At 43.8% G+C, this 18,094-nt stretch overlaps 1 protein-coding gene across 1 annotated transcript; it reads right to left on the minus strand.

The window, feature by feature from the left end:
- Positions 1-2,726: 2,726 nt before the first annotated feature.
- On the minus strand, positions 2,727-9,763 carry LOC134165315 (acyl-CoA (8-3)-desaturase-like). Its single transcript, XM_062621970.1, has 12 exons — positions 9,456-9,763; positions 9,079-9,189; positions 8,440-8,637; positions 7,286-7,387; positions 6,971-7,099; positions 6,566-6,623; positions 5,663-5,739; positions 5,110-5,207; positions 4,654-4,750; positions 3,567-3,646; positions 3,241-3,366; positions 2,727-2,934 (listed from the first exon to the last, which is right to left on the minus strand). Exons 1-12 carry the CDS (start codon positions 9,672-9,674, stop codon positions 2,883-2,885), a joined length of 1,347 nt encoding a protein of 448 aa, XP_062477954.1. The 5' UTR covers positions 9,675-9,763; the 3' UTR covers positions 2,727-2,882.
- Positions 9,764-18,094: the final 8,331 nt, after the last annotated feature.

An 18,094-nucleotide genomic window follows, 5' to 3' on the forward strand; every position in this document is an offset into this window, starting at 1 on the left:
AATGATAGGACAAGGGGTAATGGGTACAAACTGGAACACAAGAGGTTCCACTTAAACTTGAGAAGAAACTTCTTCTCAGTGAGGGTGATGGAACACTGGAACAGGCTGCCCAGGGAGGTTGTGGAGTCTCCTTCCCTGGAGACATTCAAAACCTGCCTGGACACATTCCTGTGTAACATTATCTAGGTGTTCCTGCTCCAGCAGGGGGATTGGACTAGACGATCTTTCGAGGTCCCTTCCAATCTCTAGCATACTGTGATACTGTGATACTGTGATACTGTGATCTGTCTTATGATAAGAAGTTCAGCCACTATCCACTCTAATCAAGAAGGTGTCATCCGAGATCCCATTTAACTCTGAGACTAGAACATCCATCTGTCAGGTAGTCATCTTTCCGAGTACAGTTATCTCTACAAATGATCTAAGCCAGCATGAGTTTTACTCATGCTTCAAAAGCCTGAGTAAAAGTTTTAATCAACTGATAGCCTTTGAGGACAGGCATTCCTATGGCAATTCTGCATTCCTTCCATATAATCATAGAATCGTACAATAGTTAGGGTTGGACAGGACATTAAGAGCATCAAATTCCAGCCCCCCTGCCATGGGCAGGGACACCTCCCACTAAACCATGTCACCCAAAGCTCTGTCCAACCTGGCCTTGAACACTGCCAGGCAGGGAGCATGCACAGCTTCCCTGGCCAACCCATTTTATCAAAGAATAGTTAGGGTTGGAAAGGACCTTAAGATCATCTAGTTCCAACCCCTGTTACAAGAATTTCCAACTCCTCCTGCTCCTGGGCCAGACATCATTCCATTTCTCTCTAGCAGGTTCTTCATTGTCAGGTACAACAGGCTGAAGGTATCTGGAGATACCTTCCAGTATCTGAAGGGGGCTTATGAGGATGTTGGGAAGGAACTCTTCATTAGGGACTGTAGTGATAGGACAAGGGGTAGTGGGTTAAAACTTAAACAGGGGAAGTTTAGATTGAATATAAGGAAGAAGTCCTTTACTGTGAGGGTGCTGAGGCACCGGAAGGGGTTGCCCAGGGAAGCTGTGAATGCTCCATCCCTGGCAGTGTTCGAGGTCAGGTTGGACAGAGCCTTGGGTGACATGGTTTAGTGTGAGGTGTCCCTGCCCATGGCAGGGGGGTTGGAAATGGAGAACTGGATGATCTTAATGTCCTTTCCAACCCTAACTATACTATGATTCTATGGAGTGCACTACAGCTTCAGTTCTAGAACAAACTTGAACGAACTAAGACAGAAGCTAATCCTGATGAGCTCTATTGCTCAAATCTGACTCTGGCATTTTTGCAAATTCTTTTTTATCTACAACAAAAATAATTTTTCACATTATGCCTCCAGTCTTGCATCTGATGACACCACATTTAGGAATCTACCCCAGTTTATCCCTGCCTTGACATGTTTTGCCTCACAGCAGTTATGAGTGGTGACTGTCTTTGCTGAACTGATGTCGTTCTTTCAGAAGAAAAGTTTTCTTCAAGAATTATTCTTATATATATATATATATATATATATATATACAGAGACAACTCATAATTAAGTTGCCTATCAGACAGAGAACATAACATGAACCAGCTACTATCTAGCCTGGAATCTGAATTAGACTCCAGCAGGCCTTTATTGAGTTCTCTATGTTGATAACTTCGGAATACTTGCTCAAGAGAGAAATATTTCATAGAATCATAGAATGGTTTTAGTTGGAAAGGTTCTTAAGGTCATCCAGTTCCAATCCCCTGCCATGGCCAGGGATGCCTCACACTAGACCATGTCACCCAAGGCTCTGTCCAACCTGGCCTTGAACACCGCCAGGGAAGGAGCACTTACCATTTTTTTGGGCAACCTGTGCCAGTGCCTCACCACTCTCACAGTAAAGAATTTCTTCCTTATATCCAACCTGAACTTCCCCTGTTTCAGTTTGGACCCATCACCCCTTGTCCTATCACTCCAGGCCCTGATGAACCGTCCCTCCCAAGCATCCTGATAGCTACCTTCAGACACTGGAAGCTGCTCTGAGGTCTCCACGCAGCCTTCTCTTCTCCAGCCTGAACAGCCCCAACTTTCTCAGCCCGTCTTCAAACAGGAGGTGCTCCAGCCCCTGATCATCCTCGTGGCCTCCTCTGGACTTGTTCCAACAGCTCCATGTCCTTCTTGTGTTCAGGACACCAGAACTGCAAACCACAGTTTCAAATGAAGTCACATGTTTCTAACCTTCCTCTTCAATGATGGGAGAAGAGGGAATAAAGTAAACAGAACCTCAAAATGACCAAGACATAACCTGAGCTCATTGGCAGCTTCTTCATTCACCTCTTCTTTTACTTGGGCTACACCCAGCATTTATTACTTCATCTTGTTTCTTTTTCAGTGTTCAAGGCCAGCTTGGACAGAGGCTTGGGTGACATGGTTTAGTGCGAGGTGTCCCTGACCATGCAAGGGGGGTTGGAACTAGGTGATCTTAAGGTCCTTTCCAATCCTTTAAAGATGATCTTTAATGCTCCTTTCCAACCCAAACCATTCCACGATTCTCTGAAGAATTTCCTATCAAACATTTCCATAAGCAATGAGCTGACACCTCAATGAAGTCAACTGAGCGAGCTGATTCGAGAGCCACTTCTCCCCAGTTTAAAGACCCAGTTCATCATGGCTCTAAGTTCTGAGACTGAGAACAGGAAGAATAGAGGTTCATGGTTGAGGACAAGAAAAAAAATGTCTAGTGAAGCTACTATCCCACCCCTTGTTACTGCAGTTAGCTTTGCCCAGCTCCTGAGTTTTTATGCCAGAAGACACACACACGCTGCTGGTCTGTGCTGAGTCTGCAGCTGTTGCCTGGTGAAGAGATTCCAGTTGAGAGCTGCCAGTTTCTATCCATGCAGATAAGCTTCAAGCCAGTGCTCTCCGGAATCCTTCAGTGAACTGCAGGAAAAGAAAGTAAAAAATCACTTATGAGCACACAATATTCAACTTCATAGGAAGCAATTTAGAATTAAAATGAAGTAAATGGAAAAAATGGATTAAAAACTCGATAGCAAAGTCTGTGTAAAGGGAATGAGTAGAGAGGATTTAATAAGAGAAAACAAATTTGAAAATCTATGTGCCTTTAGAAAAACCAAAATAAACTCTAGGTTTGATCTCACCATGGAAATAGATTTGTAATGCTGGCTTATGTCTCTTCCTTGCAAGCAAATACAATGCAAAACTATCTTGCTAAGTGATACTTACTGCAAAATATCTGAAAATGCTGTCAGTAACGTCTTGCTTTTATACTCAATGCCATGCTTCTCACAAAGGGCTTTCACCAGAGGAGCTACTTTGCAGTAGTTGTGTCGAGGCATTGTGGGGAAAAGGCTGCAGAATTGAAGGAGAGGGAGTTACTGTAAGCGTTGGCTTGTATCATTCTCTGTTCCCTCTGTCCAAAGTAATTCCCTGCCCTCTCCCATAAGGAGAGCAAAGGGTCTCCTGAGATGCTTTAGTGTGAGACTACATGGCCTTGCTGTCTTTTAAGTTCCCCATATTATTCCCACTCTTCTTCCCATAGTCATACTCACTGGTGCTCAATTTGGAAGTTGAGGTGCCCAGTGAACCAGTCATTGAACAAAGATTGTTTCACGTTGCACGTTGCATGGAGCTGGGAGGAAAAGACACCAAAGAAATACATGGTTTAGATTTAATTTATCTTCAAGTCTGGTAACTGAACCCCAGCAATCATTATCCATCCCTATTCAATATAAAGAGCAAGTCAGAGTCAGTGATTATAGCCATGATTGCCCTGAAGAATTAATCAAAGTCTAGATTTAAATGTGTTGTTAGCATATAAGTCAATTTAAATAGCTCTTTGATCAGAAAGAGCACCTTGATTGTCATGCACACAACCCCAACTGTCATTCTTTAAAGAGGTTCTCACATCTTTCACTTGGATGGAAAGAATGGAAAGAAAAGATGCCCGGTTGAGAAACAAAAGCCATTCTTCTGACCTCCTCCAACTAGTACCATTGGAGTCAGACACAAAAGGATGAGGGCAAAGGTTTGTGTCCACAGGCTTCATCTCACCTGATTTAGATACCTTTAATCTGAAATCTGCATCTGAGCTCATCACCTTACAGTCAATGGAGAACACCAGTTGCCATTCATCTGATCTGCTTTCAGAGTAAGGTGAATCCTGCTCTAGAAATGGCTCTTTCTCTCCAATGAATAGCATTATACTGCTGGAGGCAGCAAAGACTGGAATCAAGTTAGATTAACATACTCACTTTATCAGACCTAAAAATTTATCTTATCTGCACTACAGCTGTAACGTGTAGGGTAAACAATAAAGGAATACAGTCCCATTTTGCTTCTCTTCAGTTGGCCTAAAAAGGAGATTGCCTGCTGGATCATCTCTTTTCATAATAGAAAGGGAAAAGCATTGTGAAAAACACATGAAAACACTTCAGTGAAAAAGTAGGATTTTTTTTACTCCCAATGCCCTTTGTTACAACTAAAGTTTTAAGTGGTTTTACTATTATGGAAATGCCTGTTTAACAAAGAGCAAGAGCAAACCTCATTAGCACAGCGTTACAGCCATGAGAATAACAACATTGCCTTTGTCCTGCAATTCAGAACTGCAGACCCTTTCTAGAAAACAGAGATTCTCACCTGAGTAGATACCCAGTCTTTGTTCCTATCATAATCAATGTGCATTGGAATGTGATTCATCTGTGTCACCCAAGCAAACCAGATACTCTCCAGGCACCTGCACAGATAAACACAGAAACACCAGACCTCTAATCCCATCCAAATTTACCATTAAAACACCTTCCTGAATCTCATCTTTAGTGAAAGAGCACTTTTACGCAATTCAGGATTTCCTATATCAAGCGTTTGCCTCCTGCGTTTTGGAGTTTCTTTTGACAACCACTCAATTTGTAGCTGCAGATGTCGCTGAGCAGCCACCAGCCCTCCCCTGAATTTCACTCTTTCTTCTGGGCCACCAATTAGAAAATAAATATAAGTAAATTGCAATGAATACAATTATTTTGCATTCCTTTCCACTGAAACTCAATGTTGTTTCCAGGTATTAGTCATGGGGACCCTGGATATGCTGTGTGTTACCTGCACAGCCAGAAGTACATCACAAAATTTTTAAATCCCATCAAAGGAATATACATGAGACCACTTCGGATGTAGAAAGTGACAGTCAATAAAACGTCCTGTAAAACAAAGCAAAACAAGATGAAAATAAGGTTTTGTTGATGAACCCCCTCCACTCCCCTTTACTTGAACTCCAGCATTAAAAATGTTCTTAGTTATTGATCTTTCATTTACCAAGGGGAGGCTCCACACCATCATTCTGCCTCCAGCTGACTGTATCCCTGAAGCATCCAACAGCACTCACATTACCTTCAGTAACTAAAGACCCACAGACAAACAGCCCTGTTTGGGACTAGGCCTGATAGTCTTCTGTTCACTTTTATTCAGCTACTAAAAGGCCAAATAGCTTCTAGAAAAATCTTCCCAGTCCCATTGACTGCATTCCTGCTGCAGCAAGCCTAGAATCAGCCTTTTCTCTCCTAACTGCCCCAGTCACTTGAAGTGAAGGTTAATATAGCCACAGAGTGGAGGTAGGGTTTGAATGTTCCTTCTAGACATTGCAAGCAGTGCTTACCAACCAGTTTTTCTTCTTGATTGCAATGGAGAATACAGAGAACTCGAGGAAGGGTATAAATGTAAGTGGGGTCAGTACTGAAAGAAGGAATGAAAACAGAAGAGGTTTATCAATTCACAGCATCATAAATATTCCAGAATCATAGAACCATATAATAGTTAGGGTTGGAATGGACCTTAAGGTCATCCAGTTGCAACCCCCCTGCCATGGACAGGGACACCTCACACTAAACCATGTCACCCAAGGCTCTGTCCAACCTGGCCTTGATCACTGCCAGGGATGGAGCATTCACAGCTTCCCTGGGCAACCCATTCCAGTGCCTCAGCACCCTCACAGTAAATAACTTCTTCCTTATATCCAATCTAAACTTCCCCTCTACAAGTTTTAACCCATTACCCCTTGTCCTATCACTACAGTCCCTAACAAAGAGTCCCTTCCCAGCAACCTTCTAGGCCCCCTTCAGATACTGGAAGGCTGCTATGAGGTGTCCACACAGCCTTCTCTTCTCCAGGTTGAACAGCCCCAAGTTTCTCAGCCTGTCCTCACTATTCTTCTGTAAGAAGAAAGATTCTCTTTCCAGTGGAAATAAAAGTGCTCTCTTCCATTTGCACCAACTTTCACATCGCAGAATATTCTCTTCCTCTTTTCACGTCACCACTTCATTTCTTTCCCAACACCTTCATCCGTACACTTGATTCACCCCTATATGGTACCTAACACCACATAATCCTAAGAGAGATATAAGGGGCAATAACTTGTCATGTGAACCTTCTTTGGTGTGAACAAAACATCTGGGAGCTGTGACTTCAATGGCAGTATCTTTAAAACCTTTATTTTGGGAAGGAGATGGATATTTAGGTGAAGTTCTACAGCACTGCAAAGAAGTAAGGATGAAATACTCACAGATGAAGTACATATGCTGATAATTGTAAGGCATGAACTTCTTCTTCTTTTTTCCAAGCTGAAAGATGAAAAGACATTGCAATGGGCCACTTGGAGACCTGAGATGCTTCAGGAGGTATTTTAGATTCCTGCTTAATGAACACAGTGAGAACTACCTCTTCATTTATCTAATTCAACCCCTCTTGAAAAGCAGGTACTGAAGTTCCAAAGCAAGAGAGAGAAGCAGGTTTCCTTTCAGCTTCTGTATCTAGATATCAGTGTTAAGTCAATATCAGAACAAAGCCATTTTTAAGAGGGCTCAAATTCACGACAGGATACAAAAATGCTCAAGAATCAATATTTACACCTCACTCTGCAGCTTCCTGTCATTAAAATCTTTGCTTCTCCAAACATGCCCATGCTCACCTCCACAGAGAGGGTCTTTCCCAAGCTGAAGAGTTTCGGGTGCAAGCTGAGGTCAGGGTCTTTGAGGAAGCAGTTGGGTTTGGCATGGTGCTGGTGGTGTAGGTGATTCCACCAGCTGGCTGGAAACCCCTGCACAAAAACATGAAGACCAGGGATTCAGACTTGAACAGTATCACCAATTGCTATTTATCCACCTCTTATTCACAGCTACACTGCACTTCTCTCCCAAGCAATATTATCGGACTGTAAGGACACTCCCATTCATTGCTTAATCCACATTAACCACACAGAATGTTCCCAATATGAGGAAACTACCTTCAGAACATTTATCACCACAATCTGCAGAAGTCGATTCCATTTAGGCTTCCTGAAGACAGAGCAGTGCCCCAGATCATGTTGGAACCAGCCCATCTGGATCTGGAAGACAAAAGGGTCACTGAGGAAGAAGAGTCACAGTGGCATTGCATTCATTTGCCTTGGGAGGCTCTGTAACTTCAGAGTATGAGTGTGTCTTTCTCCTGGTTTGGGGAAGAAACCCCACCGCCTCTCTTAGATGCTCAGTGCTGAGAACTTCCTTCCAGGCTACTGTCCTAAAGCTGCTCAGCATCATAGAACGCCATGGAATCATGGAATACCAGGTTGGAAAAGACCTCAAGGATCATCTGGTGCAACTCTTCAGATACCAGATACTGATTTTATTGGAGCAGCTGAGGGGAAAATAGCAAAATAGCATTACAATCAAGTCGACTGTTATAGCGTGGAGGTCTTTTGCTCCCATTGCAAATTGATGATTTCCAAGTAACTAGCTAGATAATGTAAGCATTTCCAAATCCACAACTTGATTACACTCAATTTTTCCTATGGAAATACAAGAATGCTCTCTGAGGAGTATCTGCCTTAGCAGATATTGGACAAATAAAACAGATAGTTTAAAAAAGATGAGTTACTTCACACTTTGTCCATGGATGTCTCAAAACACCTAAGGATTCAGCGCCACTAAGAAAATCTTGCTTTCTTCCCCCCTTCACCCTCCCATCTAAGGGTCACAAAGTCCTTATTCCCTCCTTCCCTCCACCAACCCTGACATGTATCATACCCTTCTATTTTTCAGGACTACTGAGTGTAACTGGCTCCTAAAGGACCCAACAAGCACCAGAGCTATCAGTATCACAACAGTGGAGTTGAGCATGAAATATTCCCTCCTTTGCTTGGGTGAGTGAGGAGATCAGCTCATCCCATCTTATGAAATGCCAGCTTCACAGCACCCCACCAACCCTGGAGAGCAGCTTGTCAGCAAAATGGGTTGCTGGAGGCAACCAAAACTGTGTTGTACAACATGCTTGTCTTCAGCCAGACAACAGGATCTAAGATGAGGAAGTAAAGCAACAACTGGGATATCAGCATCTCATTATCTTCTACCCAGGAGAGCCAAACAGGTCTGCAGCGTTGAATGGCTGTCAGCAGTTTACCTGAGCAGTGGTGAACAACACTATGCCAACCACGAAAGGCACAAAGGATATTCCAAAGTGCCAGACCACGAGCCAGGATGCAACATCCAGTACCAGGAGGTGAAGGAAAATCAGGAAGAAAAAGGTGTAATTTGGCCTCAGAAGTCCCATCTTCTCAACAGAGCAGCGCAGCTCACGAAAATCCTCTACAAGTGCTTTCTGTGGGAAAAGTGAGTATTAACGCACTGACTACATTGCAAATGAAGCACGGCAGACCCAAGAATCCCACAGTAGACATGGAAGTCACAGGAGATATTGTCTCAGAGGGTCCTTTGTATAAACGTGAGCATCAGATCAACAGATCTTGGTCTTGCTTTGACACTGGAAAACAAGTTACTGATGAGCTTTGATACTGACACATTGCAGTGGGAAGAACCGAGCAGAATCTGAGGCTCTGCGGCTCCTTGCTCACACCCAGGTGTGGATTTAGTGATTCTGGGACAGCGCATGTTCCCATGCCTATGGCACAGTGTCAGGTATGCTGCTAGGTCCTTTGTTTTCCTTCTCCTCCCATACCAAACCCCAAGCCATTCCCACTGCTGGATTCTAGGACGCTCACTTTTTTATTAGGGACATTCACTTTCCATTAGAGACACTCACATCTTTATTAGACTCACAGCTGGGTTGATCTGGTGCCAGCTCCCCAATCAGCAGTGACTTCAAGTATTTTTCCACCAGGGACTTGTCCTTATGAAATGCTATAAAGGCATCCTGAGAAAGACACAAATGAAAGGGTTAAGAAAGGATGTGAGACTAAACACCAGATGCTGAACTCCAGAGGAAGTTAATTCTCACCACATATATACAATTATGAGCTCTGGAGTAGTCAACAGCGCTTGGGAAAAAATCATGGATCCTGGCTTTAGGCAAATCCATGCCCCAAGCACAGCATCAACTGCCAGACTCTCCACTGGTGTCCCACCATGTCCTACCCTGACCATGACACACACTTCCTCCTCTGCCCTCCTAGACCTTACCGTAGCATCTTGCCCAGCATAGTGGCTTAAAACTCGGCTGCCTCCAGGATGTCGTTTGGAAAACTTGCTGACATCATACACTTTCCTGTCAATCACCAGCCATTGTTCCTGTCCTTGCCCACGGCCATTGTGCATCCTGATCTCTTCCCAAGTGAAAAGCTGCAGAAAGGCTGAAGCAGGTCTTGTCTCCTTTCTGGTGGAGCCAGTCTGTGGAGCCATCTGTACTGGTAGATGTGCAGTTGGTGCTGAGGTGCAACTGGTCTAAGTTTTGCAGCACTGTGTCCAGGCTGAGAATGAACCATCTCAGCCTGCCCATTATAAAGTCCCTCTCCAAGCCACTCCCTATGCTTGCGGGCTTGTTGGCTCCTCTTCAGTCTAGAATTTCAGACTGGTTTGGGTGGAAAGGGACCTTAAAACTATTCAGCTCCAACCCCTGCCACGGGCAGGGACACCTTCCACTAGAGCAGCTTGCTCTAAGCCCCTGTGTCCAACCTGGCCTTGAACAGCACCAGGGATGGGGCAGCCACAGATTCTCCTTACACCCTGTGCCAGTGCCTCAGACCCCTCACAGGGAAGAACTTCTGCCTAAGAGCTCACCTCAGACTCCCCTCTTTTAGCTTGAAGGCATTACCCCTTGCCCTGTCAAATAGGAGATGTCCCTGCCTATACATGCACAGTCAAATCAGGACTTTCTCAGTTTGAAAGCAGAAGCTGTCCCTGTCTGTATTACCCAGGTCTCCAAACAAATGTCAAAGCCACCTTGAGACGCCCAGGTAGGTATTGAAAGCCACAGGCCTGCTCATCCAGAGAAACTGCTGAGAAGGCAGTTCAATTGAATTTACAGCATAGGCAATGTTCTGCAACAACTACCCACACACCTGCCAAAATCCATGTCACTTGCATCTGGGAGCAAGTACATGTGCACGGAGCTATTCCACATCACCGCTTTTGTGACCAAGAGTCTCCTTGCACAGACACTTGACATTGTTTCCCCAGATTTCCAGTGTGCCAGTGATGTGACTGCTGAGCTCACAGCAGAAATGTTTTGGAAGAAAAGACAATACCCATCAACTACTTGCTTGATTAGAACATTGAAAGTCACCAGGTCAGTCAGGAGGAGTAAAGAACAGGTTTTCCTCTTTTTAGATATTGTGAACTAAAGAGACACTACCCTCTATCTCAGATGGGGCTGTCCTTCAGGAATCTCATGTACTTTCTGGAAAGAGAAGCAAAACCAAATGTAAAATCAAATCTGGTTTCTGTATCTCATTTAAGAGAATTCCTATGAATTTAAGGAATTCTTATCAAATATATCCTTCACATTCTCCTGCTTCCCAGAAGTGAGAACCCCAGGGGCATTTCTGCGGCTTAAGATCTATATTTAATGGATCTAAAATGATAAGTTCTAACTATAACAAGTTTTATAAAGTCCCTCTCACAAGCATGAAGGTAGCATTATATATTGTTACAAAGAGGAGATAAGACACAGTGTGATCCAAGCTAAATGACAATTCAACAAGGAAAAGAAACTCATTTTGATTGGGGTTGTTTTTTTTCAGATTATATGTTCAGTGCAGTGCACCCACTGATTCATAAAACCATAGAATGGTTTGGGTTGGAAAGGACCTTAAGATCACCCAGTTCCAAACCCCTGCCACGGGCAGGGATGCCTGATACAAGACCACGTCACCTAAGATTCCATCCAAACTGGCCTTGAACACTGCCAGGGATGGAGTATTTACCACTTCTTTGAGCAACCTGTGCCAGTGTCTCACCATCGTCACGGTAAAGAACTTCTTCCTTATATCTGACCTGAACTTCCCCTGTTTCAGGCTGATCCCATCACCCCTTGTCCTATCACTACAGTCCCTAATGAAGAGTCTCTCCCCAGCATCCCTATAGGCCCCCTTCAGATACTGGAAGGTTGCTCTGAGGTCTCCACGCAGCCTTCTCTTCTCCAGCCTGAACAGCCCCAACTTTCTCAGCCTGTCTTCATACAGGAGATGCTCCAGTCCCCTGATCATCCTTGTGGCCTCCTCTGGACTTGTTCCAACAGTTCCATGTCCTTTTTATGTTGAGGACACCAGAACTGCACACCATACTCCAACAGAGCAGAGTAGAGGGGCAGGATCAGCTCCTTCGACCTGCTGGTCACGCTCCTTTTGATGGAGCCTGGGATACAGTTGGCTTCCTGGGCTGTGAGCGTGCACTCACCTGCTCATGTTCAGTTTCTCATCAATCAACACAGATACCCTTCTGAATGCTCTTGCTATCTGAAATCATGCATCTGCAGAAGAACTCTACAGAAGGTGGCCATGGTTGAAAGGGACATTTTTTAATACAAGGTTTGTGCAACACCAATCAGGAACAATGTGGCATAAGGAGGATTAAACACCCACAGTGGTTCTACAGCCTACACACAGAGCACCTTCCTTCACCTGTTCTTCCTCTGAGTCTTGGGTCACCTCCCAGCTTATGCAACATATGAGACAGGGATCCTGCATCAACTTGCCTCCTGCACTGCTCAACCATCATTTAGTTCTCTGGCCTTCACCACTACTTTCTACACAGTCTTTCCTCAGACACATATTGTGGTGCATATTCTTAGCAGGGAAACATACACATTTCAAGATGTGCATCAACCTTAAACTTCTACATCTTCCCCTCTCCACAAGGTCAGTCATAGTCATAGAATCCCAGACTGGTTTGGGTTGGAAAGCACCTTAAAGCTCATCCAGTTCCAATCCCCTGCCACAGGCAGGGACACCTTCCACTAGAGCAGCTTGCTCCAAGCCCCTGTGTCCAACCTGGCCTTGAACACTGCCAGGGATGGGGCAGCCACAGCTTCCTTGGGCAGCCTGTGCCAGTGCCTCACAACTTTGACAGTAACTAATTTCTTCCTGTTATCCAACCTAAACCTCCTCTGTTTGAGTTTAAACCCATTGCTCCTTGTCCTATTACTAGAGTCCCGGATGATATTTTTCATTTATATGGCTGAAGACACTTTAGCAGTTCCTACTCGCTCTTCCATGACCCTTCCCTGTGTTTCTTTCATTCATCAAACCTTGCTCTTAAACAAAAGCAGCAGCTTGAGACCAGTGTAGCTAAGCTGGGACACGTAGCTCTGATTTGCATGCCCATACACTCCTATACTGCCAGTTCTTTTACCTCTGGTGGCAGCTCATGTCCAATGTCAATCTATTCCCAGTTGCTCCATCCAGATTTCCCATAAAGTATGCAGTGTCCTGCGGTAGCATGCCATGTTCAGAGAACATCACTGTTCAAACCTCTTCATCCCTGGAGAAACTAAGGCTTAATGGCTACCCTAAATTTTGAAGTAGAATGGAGTAGGTGTGTGGCTTTTAGATTCTCATACAGTATGTGTAGGTCTGTCTTATGATAAGAAGCCTGAGTAAGAGTTTTACTCAACTCAGATAGCCTTTGAGGACAGGCATTCCTATGGCAATTCTGCTTTCCTTCCATATAATCATAGAATCATACAATAGTTAGGGTTGGAAAGGACCTTCCGACATCCAGTTCCAACCTCCCTGCCATGGGCAGGGAAACCTCCCACTAAACCATGTCACCCAAAGCTCTGTCCAACCTGGCCTTGAACACTGCCAGGGATGGAGCATTCACAGCTTCCCTGGGCAACCCATTTTGTCATAGAATAGTTAGGGTTGGAAAGGACCTTAAGATCATCTAGTTCCAACCCCTGTTACAAGAAGTTCCAACTCCTCCTGCTCCTGGGCCAGACATCATTCTGTTTCTCTCTAGCAGGTTCTTCATTGCCAGGTACAACAGGCTGAAGGTATCTGGAGATACCTTCCAGTATCTGAAGGGGGCTTATGAGGATGCTGGGATGGGACTCTTCATTAGGGACTGTAGTGATAGGACAAGGGGTAGTGGGTTAAAACTTAAACAGGGGAAGTTTAGATTGGATGTAAGGAAGAAGTTCTTTACTGTAAGGGTGGTGAAGCACTGCAATGGGTTGTCCAGGGAGGTTGTGAATGCTCCATCCCTGGCAGTGTTCAAGGTCAGGTTGAACAGAGCCTTGGGTTTAGTGTGAGGTGTCCCTGCCCATGGCAGGGGGGTTGGAACTTGATGATCTTAAGGCCCTTTCCAACCCTAACTATACTATGATTCGATGGAGTGCACTACAGCTTCAGTTCTAGAACAAACTTGAACAAACTAAGACAGAAGCTAATCCTGATGAGCTCTATTGCTCAAATCTGACTTTGGCAATTTTGCAAATTCTTTTTTTATTTTCAAGAAAAAATATTTTTCACATTATGCCTCCAGTCTTGCATCTGATGACACCAAATTTAGGAATCTACCCCAGTTTATCCCTGCCTTGACATGTTCTGCCTCACAGCAGTTATGAGTGGTGACTGTCTTTGCTGAACTGATGTTGTTCTTTCAGAAGAAAAGTTTTCTTCGAGAATTATTATTACATATATATATATGTATATATATAGAGACAACTAATAAGTGCCAGGGATGGAGCACTTACCATTTTTTTGGGCAACCTCTGCCAGGGCCTCACCACTCTCATGGCAAAGAAGTTCTTCCTTATATCCAACCTGAACTTCCCCTGTTTCAGTTTGGACCCATCACCCCTTGTCCTATCACTCCAGGCCCTGATGAACCATCCCTCCCAAGCATCCTGATAGCTACCTTCAGACACTGGAAGCTGCTCTGAGGTCTCCACACAGCCTTCTCTTCTCCAGCCTGAACAGCCCCAACTTTCTCAGCCCGTCTTCAAACAGGAGGTGCTCCAGCCCCTGATCATCCTCATGGCCTCCTCTGGACTTGTTCCAACAGCTCCATGTCCTTCTTGTGCTCAGGACACCAGAACTGCAAACCACAGTTTCAAATGAAGTCACATGCTTCTAATCTTCCTCTTCAGTGATGGGAGAAGAGGGAATAAAGTAAACAGAACCTCAAAATGACCAAGACATAACCTGAGCTCATCGGCAGCTTCTTCAATTCGGCTCTTCTTTTACTTGGGCTACACCCAGCATTTATTACTTCATCTTGTTTCTTTTCCATAACTGATTGTGAGATGATCCTGGAAAGGAATTCAGACTCATTTGTTAGGACGTTTACGTCTTTTTTTGCCAGCAGAAGTTATCATTCTACCTGTCTGTGTATCTAAATGATTGCTTGAGGAGCACTCATGTTCATCCCAAAGCTCTGTTATAAGGAGGTGACCTAATTATGATAATCCTGCCCACAAGACTGTGCTGATCTCTTTCTGAGTTGAAGCAAACAAGAGCTACAGTTTATAAGGGATTGTCTACTAGAAAATTAAGTTATCCTTGAATTTTGCTATTTCCCTTTGTAGACAATCTATCACTGCTCCTGCTATATTGAATATTAATGAACCTTGGTACTATGAATTTGTACCTTCTGTGCAGAATCCTAGAATTGTTAGGGTTGGAAAGGACCTTAAGATCATCCAGCCCTGTGCCATGGGCAGGAACACCTCACACTAAACCATATTACCCAAGACTCCATCCAACCTGGCCTCAAACACTGCCAGGGATGGAGCATTTACCACTTCTTTGGGCAACCTGTGCCAGGGACTCACCACCTTTACAGTAAAGAACTTCTTCCTTGTATCTAACCTGAACTTCCCCTGTTTAAGTCTGAACCCATCACCCTTTGCCTCTTCTTTCATTGGTGTCAAGGAGTTCTGGCAATTTTATTCTTTTACAATAAAGAACTTTCCTAAACCTTTAGCTTTTCCTGTGTCTCTGCCCTGTATCTTCAATAATAATTTCGTATTGCAGACACCACACCTGAGTAAAACATGCCCTTTTTAGGCTTTGTACATACAGGTCAGAACATATGACCCTGATATATGACATACAAATATATGACATCCCTTTTAACCTCAATGATCCTGGGATTCGAAGGTCCTGAGGCCCTGTTGTCTGCCCAGAAAGATACAGCCTTTGGCATCCATACAGGACATATTTGGGCTGTTCAGAGACCACCTTCAGTGGCTATAGGAGTTTCTTATACACCAAGAAATATGTATTAGTGAAAACAATCTTCCTCACAGGGAACTGAGTTCTGACAGTAATGGTCATCTAAACAGCTCAATACAAAGTGAAGCATCTAATCTGAACTAGATGCATATGTTCTTCCTACAGAGCCTGAACAGCAGCAAGAATCTCCAGAGGCACTTCACTCTATTAGATTTTTAATTAAAAGAGCATCTGGAATGGTTCCTTTTATTTCCAGTGACTGCAGAGGGAGACAAATGCTTCAAGTAGATTTTGGAGCACCGGGCAAGTTACAAGTCTACTTAAATCCAAAACCATCAAAAAGCCAAGCTAGTTCTTCTGACCAAAGATGAGGCAGACAACTATGGATCAGTCAGACCTTTGGAAATGGCCTACTAGCTTCCTCTATATATTGATTCCACTTCATCTTTCTTTGCTTCTGAGGATCAAACATAAATTTGATATTCTAGAGACCCTTTTGTCCTTAGACAAGCATTTAAAATATTGAATTCACACCATATTTTATTTATTGCAGTATATTTATAAGCTGATTTTCCTGAAAAATGCATTGTTATCATTTGATCCTCCAACTCTACAACTGCTACTTCTCACAGAAGCAAACCATTTTTCCTAAAGAACACCACCATTATCAGCCTTTCTTATAAGCAGTCATTGCTGCATTCTTTGTTATTGCTGTTTCAGAACTTCCCCCATAGAAATTCCTCCCCATTTTCTGAACACTTAATGTGAGTCTCTGGAGCATAGAACCATAGAATGGTTTGGGCTGGAAAGGACCTCAAGATCATCCAGTTCCAACCCCTGCCATGGGCAGGGACAGATGTTAATTACATAGAAACCACGTTCATGCCAATGAACTCTCTTCCAGTGTAATGCAATCCTCCTTCTTTCCCCACCCATCAGTAGTGTTGCATTAATACATCAGTCTTCCATACCTGACCTGTTAAGAAATCTCTTTACATTCCTTATAAAAGAACCTATCTTGGGAAGCAACAAATTCATCCTGTTTCTCAGCTGCATCCATTATCTATACCATACGGATCTACATTCACCTTAATTTCTCCATTTTCTAAATAAGGAGGAAATTCTGTAAACCACAGAGTTCACCTCTTTGGAAACTCAGGATAATGGAAGAAAACACACACGTGGATTGGGCAAGGATTGCAAGATCATTAACAGCACATGAGCACGTGTTAGGAAGGGGGAAAATCTAGCATTTTACTTTTACAGTTGCCCATCACCCTTCATTTTTAACATCGCCAAAATGTTTTTATAATTCCAGCTACTCCAGTGCTGAAAATGTTCCTCCCTGAGTTGAAAAAAGTCATTTATTCTGAGCTGGAGCCACCTCTGTGGGCAATGATGCTCCTCTTTACTGGATAATCTTCAAAGCTTTATGAACCTCAGACTGCGTTTTTAAGACCCCATGCAAATGCCTGATGAATTCGTTCTCCTTTGATCATCTTTGGGAATGATATCCTCTCCCAACATCTAAATCATGGAGAGGCTGAAGGCTAACAGGCTTCAACTTGAGTGTAAATGTTCTGTCTCCATCCCTAAATAAGCTTTGCTACAGTGCCAGTTGGTTTTGTTTTTTTAACAATTATCCTATTCATTACATCTCTCATGACACCATGTAATTCAAACACTTCATTGCCTAACCTGCCACAGCTGTGGTGTGTAAGTACAGGATACGTGAGCACAACACACAAAACCTCAGAACTACCACCTTAGCGGACACTTGGCTTTCTACAGCTACCAACAGCAGAAGGTAAATAAGTCTCACCTACCTCATGATCAGATTGACCAGAGACCTTCAGAGAGAAGGAACTTTTCTGTTTATTAAGTCTGTACTAAATATAGAACCATAGAATGGTTTGGGTTGGAAAGGACTTTAAGATCATCCAGTTCCAACCCCCTGCTATGGGCAGGAACGCCTCACACTAAACCATGGCACCCAAGGCTCTGTCCAACCTGGCCTTGAACACCGCCAGGGATGCAGCATTTACCACTTCTCTGGGCACCTTGTGCCAGGGCCTCAGCACCCTCACAGTAAAGAACTTCTTCCTTATATCCAACCTGAACTTCCCCTGTTTCAGTTTGAACCCATCACCCCTTGTCCTATTGCTACAGTCCCTGATGAAGAGTCCCTTTCCTGCATCCTTGTAGCCTCCACACACTGGAAGCTGCTCTGAGGTCTCCACACAGCTTCTCTTCTCCAAGCAGCCCCAGCTGTCTCAGCCTGTCTTATCACTCTTTTCATTTCGTAGTGCTTAGGCTGAACTGAAATAAAGACCCAAAAGCAGAAGGCCCAACAAGTTATTCCTGCTTACAGGCAAAGGTCCTTTTAATATAGTCTTACCGAATACAGAGGGTGAGATGGGGATGTAACTTTGGTTAGTGAGTTGTAGGAGCTCCATTCTCATATCAGCCAAAAGTCACTTTAAGCTATACATTCATTTCGTATTTACTTTCTTTAAATGAATGGAAAAATAGGATTAATAGCAAGGCTGAAGCCTTTAAATGCACTTCAGTTCCCAGGGAGGCTGGGTGACCTCCTTCCCTTCCAACTCCTGACTGTCACCTTGTGGCTATTTCTATGTTCAG

This window comes from Pezoporus occidentalis, unplaced genomic scaffold, assembly GCF_034315485.1.
Source record: "Pezoporus occidentalis ecotype Australia unplaced genomic scaffold, CSIRO_AGI_Poc_V1 ctg236, whole genome shotgun sequence".
In the NCBI taxonomy this organism is placed as follows: Eukaryota; Metazoa; Chordata; class Aves; order Psittaciformes; family Psittacidae; genus Pezoporus; species Pezoporus occidentalis.

Excerpts from the sequence above, each read along its gene's own strand:
- LOC134165315 (XM_062621970.1), bottom strand. The coding sequence starts at position 9,674 with ATGGCTCCACAGACTGGCTCCACCAGAAAGGAGACAAGACCTGCTTCA. Across the intron at positions 7,388-8,439 it reads TGTTGTTCACCACTGCTCAG|ATCCAGATGGGCTGGTTCCA; the intron begins GTAAACTGCTGA and ends TTTGTCTTCCAG. Across the intron at positions 4,751-5,109 it reads ATGTACTTCTGGCTGTGCAG|GTGCCTGGAGAGTATCTGGT; the intron begins GTAACACACAGC and ends TTATCTGTGCAG.